This window comes from Drosophila takahashii, chromosome 2L (assembly GCF_030179915.1).
Source record: "Drosophila takahashii strain IR98-3 E-12201 chromosome 2L, DtakHiC1v2, whole genome shotgun sequence".
NCBI classification, from domain to species: Eukaryota; Metazoa; Arthropoda; class Insecta; order Diptera; family Drosophilidae; genus Drosophila; species Drosophila takahashii.
The window spans coordinates 2,945,585-2,950,315 of NC_091678.1; the positions used below are offsets into that span (position 1 = coordinate 2,945,585).

At 37.7% G+C, this 4,731-nt stretch overlaps 1 protein-coding gene across 1 annotated transcript; it reads left to right on the forward strand.

Annotated features, from left to right (window-relative positions):
- The first annotated feature begins 610 nt into the window (after window positions 1-610).
- Window positions 611-1,655, forward strand: LOC108062259 (chymotrypsin-like protease CTRL-1). Its single transcript, XM_017148846.2, has 4 exons — window positions 611-827; window positions 888-942; window positions 1,016-1,191; window positions 1,252-1,655. The coding sequence occupies exons 1-4, from the start codon at window positions 611-613 to the stop codon at window positions 1,653-1,655; spliced, it is 852 nt and encodes a 283-aa protein (XP_017004335.2).
- Window positions 1,656-4,731: the final 3,076 nt, after the last annotated feature.

Here is a 4,731-nt window from a genome sequence, read left to right on the forward strand (position 1 = left end):
GTCCAACTTTTGCTGTTCCTTCTGCTGCTCACTTTGACATACACTGACCATACAGGAGTTGCCCTTAATAAAAGCATAAAATAAAATATTATGTTGTATTTAGGGATAATTTAATATATTTTTGTAAGTATCCAGTGGTAAAACTGTATAAAATAAATGAAATTTTTTTTTTAATTACTACTACACTCATTAAAACTTTTTTCTAAAATTTTTAAATTTTCGACTTCAAATCGACAGTCATTGGAACATGTTCTAAATTTAAAGGTGATTTATGTTTAATTTATGGGCATAATCAATGAATTAAATAAGAGAGTATTCTTATAACGCCATTAAAAAGAACTTGCCTTTTAATTTTATTATTTTTATGAATAGTGAAAATGTCCTTGACTGATAATACATACATACTTAATCATACTCTTGAACTAATTCTTCGAACAAGACTACAATCAATTCCCGCTAAGTCTGAGTGAGTTGAAGATAACTAAGAATATTAATTCTATAAATTCTGTAATCTGCGAACATGTAAGTTCTTTATTATTGAGCAACTGATAAGCGCGACTGTGGCGACTATTAAATCCAATGATCGGATTGTTTAGTTCACAGTCTTGAAATGAAGACCCTAGTAGCAGTTGGGATCATTTGCCTGCTTTTCCCTCTTCTGGGATCCACGCAATTTATCGATCCTGCCTGCGGGATTCGAGCTAAAAGTCCCTTGGGACTAAGGGTCATAAATGGAACGATCGCTGGCTTGACATCAAGTCCCTGGATGGCTTTTCTCCACACCACTACTAATCTATTCGTTTGCGGTGGAACTCTGATTACTAATCGTAAATTTAATAATTAAACCATTATAATTTTGTTCTATAATTTTAAACAATTTTTTGCAGGTCTGGTTTTAACTGCAGCTCATTGCCTTTCAGCTAATACTGTTACGGCTAATCTGTAGGTTATATAAAATAACAATTAAATTACGATCAAGAATAAACTAACTAACTCTCCATTTCCTTATTTTTAGGGTAGCACGACTGGGGGAATATAATAGAATAGAGGAAGAACAGTGTCATGGAAGTTATTGCACCCGTCGAATTGAGGCCAAAGTGGACCGGGCCTTTAGGCACCGTCTTTACAATCCGAAAACAATGGTCAACGATATAGCAATTTTGCGGCTGATCAAGAGAGTTGAGTACACAGGTAAGTTATTTATGGGCATACATTTTTTAATTTTTTAAATATATGTTTTTTTCTTCACAGACAACATTAGACCCATTTGTATTGTGAGGGATCCTAGATGGAGGAAGTACATCGATTCCATAGATCCTCTGACCGGCACTGGCTGGGGTAAATCGGAGTCGGAGAGCGATAGCACTGTACTCAGGACTGTGGATCTAAGCCGCCAAGAAGCGGGTATCTGTTTACTATATACCAATGCTTATCTTTCGAACACACAGTTCTGCGCCGGAAATTGGGATAGCAACTTGTGTAATGGAGATTCTGGCGGTCCAGTGGGAGCAATGGTCCCATACCAAAATTCCCAGCGTTTCGTTCAAATCGGAATCGCCAGCTTTAATAACCATCAGTGCTCGAAGGCCAGTGCTTTCACGGATGTGCTGAGCTATACCGAATGGATACTTAAAGTGGTTAAGTACCATACGTAGACGTAAAGTTAAGAAATCACTAGATAATATAAAAATATGGGTTTGAACACCTTTCTGATATACTTTATGACTTCTATCCACAGCCTCTAAAAGAATTCAATGTAATTCCTATAATAAAGTAATATTTCCTTTTACAATTTTAACTGAAATAATATTTTAAAAAATTGCTATAAACTAATTTATTTCGAGTTTTTTTCTTTGGCAGCTTTATGATGATACATGTAGTTTTATCTTGATACGATTGTAGTTGCACAACTTTGTATACACATTTTTATAGGAATTTTGTGGTATACCATAATTTTTTTTTAAAGAGCAATATGGTAAAAAAGTTCAAGATATTTAAAAATATCTAAAAGAAATAATATTAGAATTAATTGGCTAATTCGTGTTAAATATCATTAATTTCCATTTTCGGTGTTTGTTTTGGAGAACAGAGAACAACTGAATCGTGAGTAGCTGATACCCCAACCTTCCCAGATCGCCTGCCATTACTCAGTCAACTGAGTTCTGTTCAGTTTTTCCCTGCGTAACTTTTGTTTGCCTAAGCCACGCTTAAGCATTTGGCCATTTGGCCTGTGCGTGTGGCCAGGCATCCAGTATTAGCATCTACCATCCAGCATCCGTTCCTGGGCTTCTGGGTTTCCTACTGGGTTTCAGTGTGTGTTTAGTTGTTAGTTGGCTGGCTGGTTGGTTGGTTTGTTGGTGCGTTTGTTTGTGGCTGGCTTAATCCTTTCATTTTCATAACTCGTCATAGAATGTAAACAAGATTAAGTTAGTTTTCTGTGCTGCTCAAGTGGCTTTGGTCGCCTGAAGTTTAAGGGGGATGTGAATGTAGAAGGGGTCTATGTCCCGACATAAGGATATGCAATATGCCGGGCTCTGGTTTCTGGGATTCTGGGGTTCTGGCTCTGTCGTCCTGCCCACAACAAGTCCACCAAGTGACTGTTGCAATTGCTTTCGGAGCTCTCGTCGTTGTTGTTGCCATTCTACTAAGCTCGGTAAAAGTTTTCGTATTAAAAAGTTGGACGTAAGGATTTCACAAAAGCTTCCGCCGCATTATATTGAGAGCTGATTTTGAGGATGCCCTTGCTCAACCACTGGCCAAAACCCTCGAAACCCCCAGAAACCCCCCGAACCATCTTAACTATCCCGACATCCAAGTATCCCACTTCCCAACGCCTTCGTCTTAGCCTTGGTTTTCTCGTTTGATTGCCCAAAGTGACATTGCAGTTGTTTTTGTTTAGTTGGCAGCACTAATAGTAATTAAAGTTATAGCAAACATAAATTTATATGCAGATTGGGCACTCGAAGGCGGTATTCAATAGGCAAATGAAGTTGCGAGAAAGGGCCACTAATTAGTTCATGATAATTAAGTAAACCCAATTTACTAGAGCATAACTTTATACTTTCTTTGGTAATACACAAATATTTTCATTGACTTTGGTTCATTTGGTTTTAATACCTTTGCCCAAAATCAAATTATTAATTATTAATAGCCTTGTGCTGTTTCAAAATGCCACAAACAACGTTTTAAATATTGATTACAAATATCACTGGCTGGCAAAGAAAATTTGTTTGACAATACGAACCAATTAAGATAATTCAAAGGAACTTGGCCAATAACTCCGAGCTGGTTATTTCATCAAATGCAACCCGTATCCTCGAGCAGAACTCATTCGGTTAACACCTCTGCCCACTCATCATACATATATCATCATGCCCGCATACTCAAAGTCAAAATTGTAATTAAACTTATTAGAATTTCATTTTAAGCACATTCGAGAGCTCAGGACGGGAGTTAATCAATAAATTAAACATTCGGTAGGCTGAGACTGAGAAATCTTTGCAGCACAACTCTCTTGCATAATTGCGTAGGCGTAATGTTTGTTTAGTTCAATTTGCAAAATATGTGCACACACTTGCATGTTTAAATAGGGATATTTAATGCAAATCCAGGGCATAAGTGAACAGAAACCTCGCACATAGACCGCACCAAATAATCAAGTTTTGTTTTGCCGCTCGATTGCGATTTACCGCAGGGACCAGAAACCTTGGCAAACCTCATTCCTACAATTCCCATTTTGAGACTCCTCATTCGCCCCATCTCGCAATCCCATCGTGAATCCCCTTTTCCACTTTCCAAGCTCATCATCTCTGTAAGTCGGGGCTGCCACGCCCACTTACAGCAATTTGTGCACATCGGCATACATATGTGAATTTCCTGTAATAGATCTTGCGGCAAACATAAACTGCATGTTAAATGCTTTTGCCTCGAGGACGTCGACTAAGCCTCGCAAGGAGGGGCATTCGGTGGAGGAAGTATCCTCTCCTGATGAGCTCAATGGTTTAATGCATTTGAATATATGTAGGTACAGTCAAAAAAAGATAAATAGAGAATTTTATACTTAAACGGTTTTAAATACCCTACATAGTTTAAAATTACTTACATTACTTTTTATTAAAATTATTATTAAAACACTAAAAAACTTCATACAAAAAAGTTTCAAATAGCTCAATCAAGTAATATATTGTAAAAAAAATATTTCATCTTAAAGGGATTTTAAAAACAAAGATTTTAAAAGATATAAGATTTAACACGTTCCTCAGCGGAATGAGAGTGAAAGAAATGTTTTTAAAAAAATGTCTCATACAAATTTTTTTTTTTTAATTTTAATAGCTTTTTTATGGTCTTAATGGTCTTGAAACCCAATATTCTTCTGAGTGTATGCATGTGGGGCGGATGGAAGGGGGTCTGTGTTGCGTGGGCGGAGTGCGTGCGTCATGCTCAAATGATAAATTGCTTCTGCCAGGAGGAATGGAGCACCGAGGGGCGAGGAATGAGCATGAGGTGCGGCTGTTGTGATAGCCAGGGATAACGCACAATGCACAGTTGATGCCACACAATTTACACATATTAAGTAATGCTCCCGGTAACTAGACTATCAGTGCGTATATCAACTGGAGATGCCTCCAAAGTGGGCGAAGTGTGCGTTGTGTGGTGCATTTCCCATTGATAGAAGGCCGGGCCATTGTGCACATCATCATGCATCATGGACAAATTGCAACAAGATGGCTG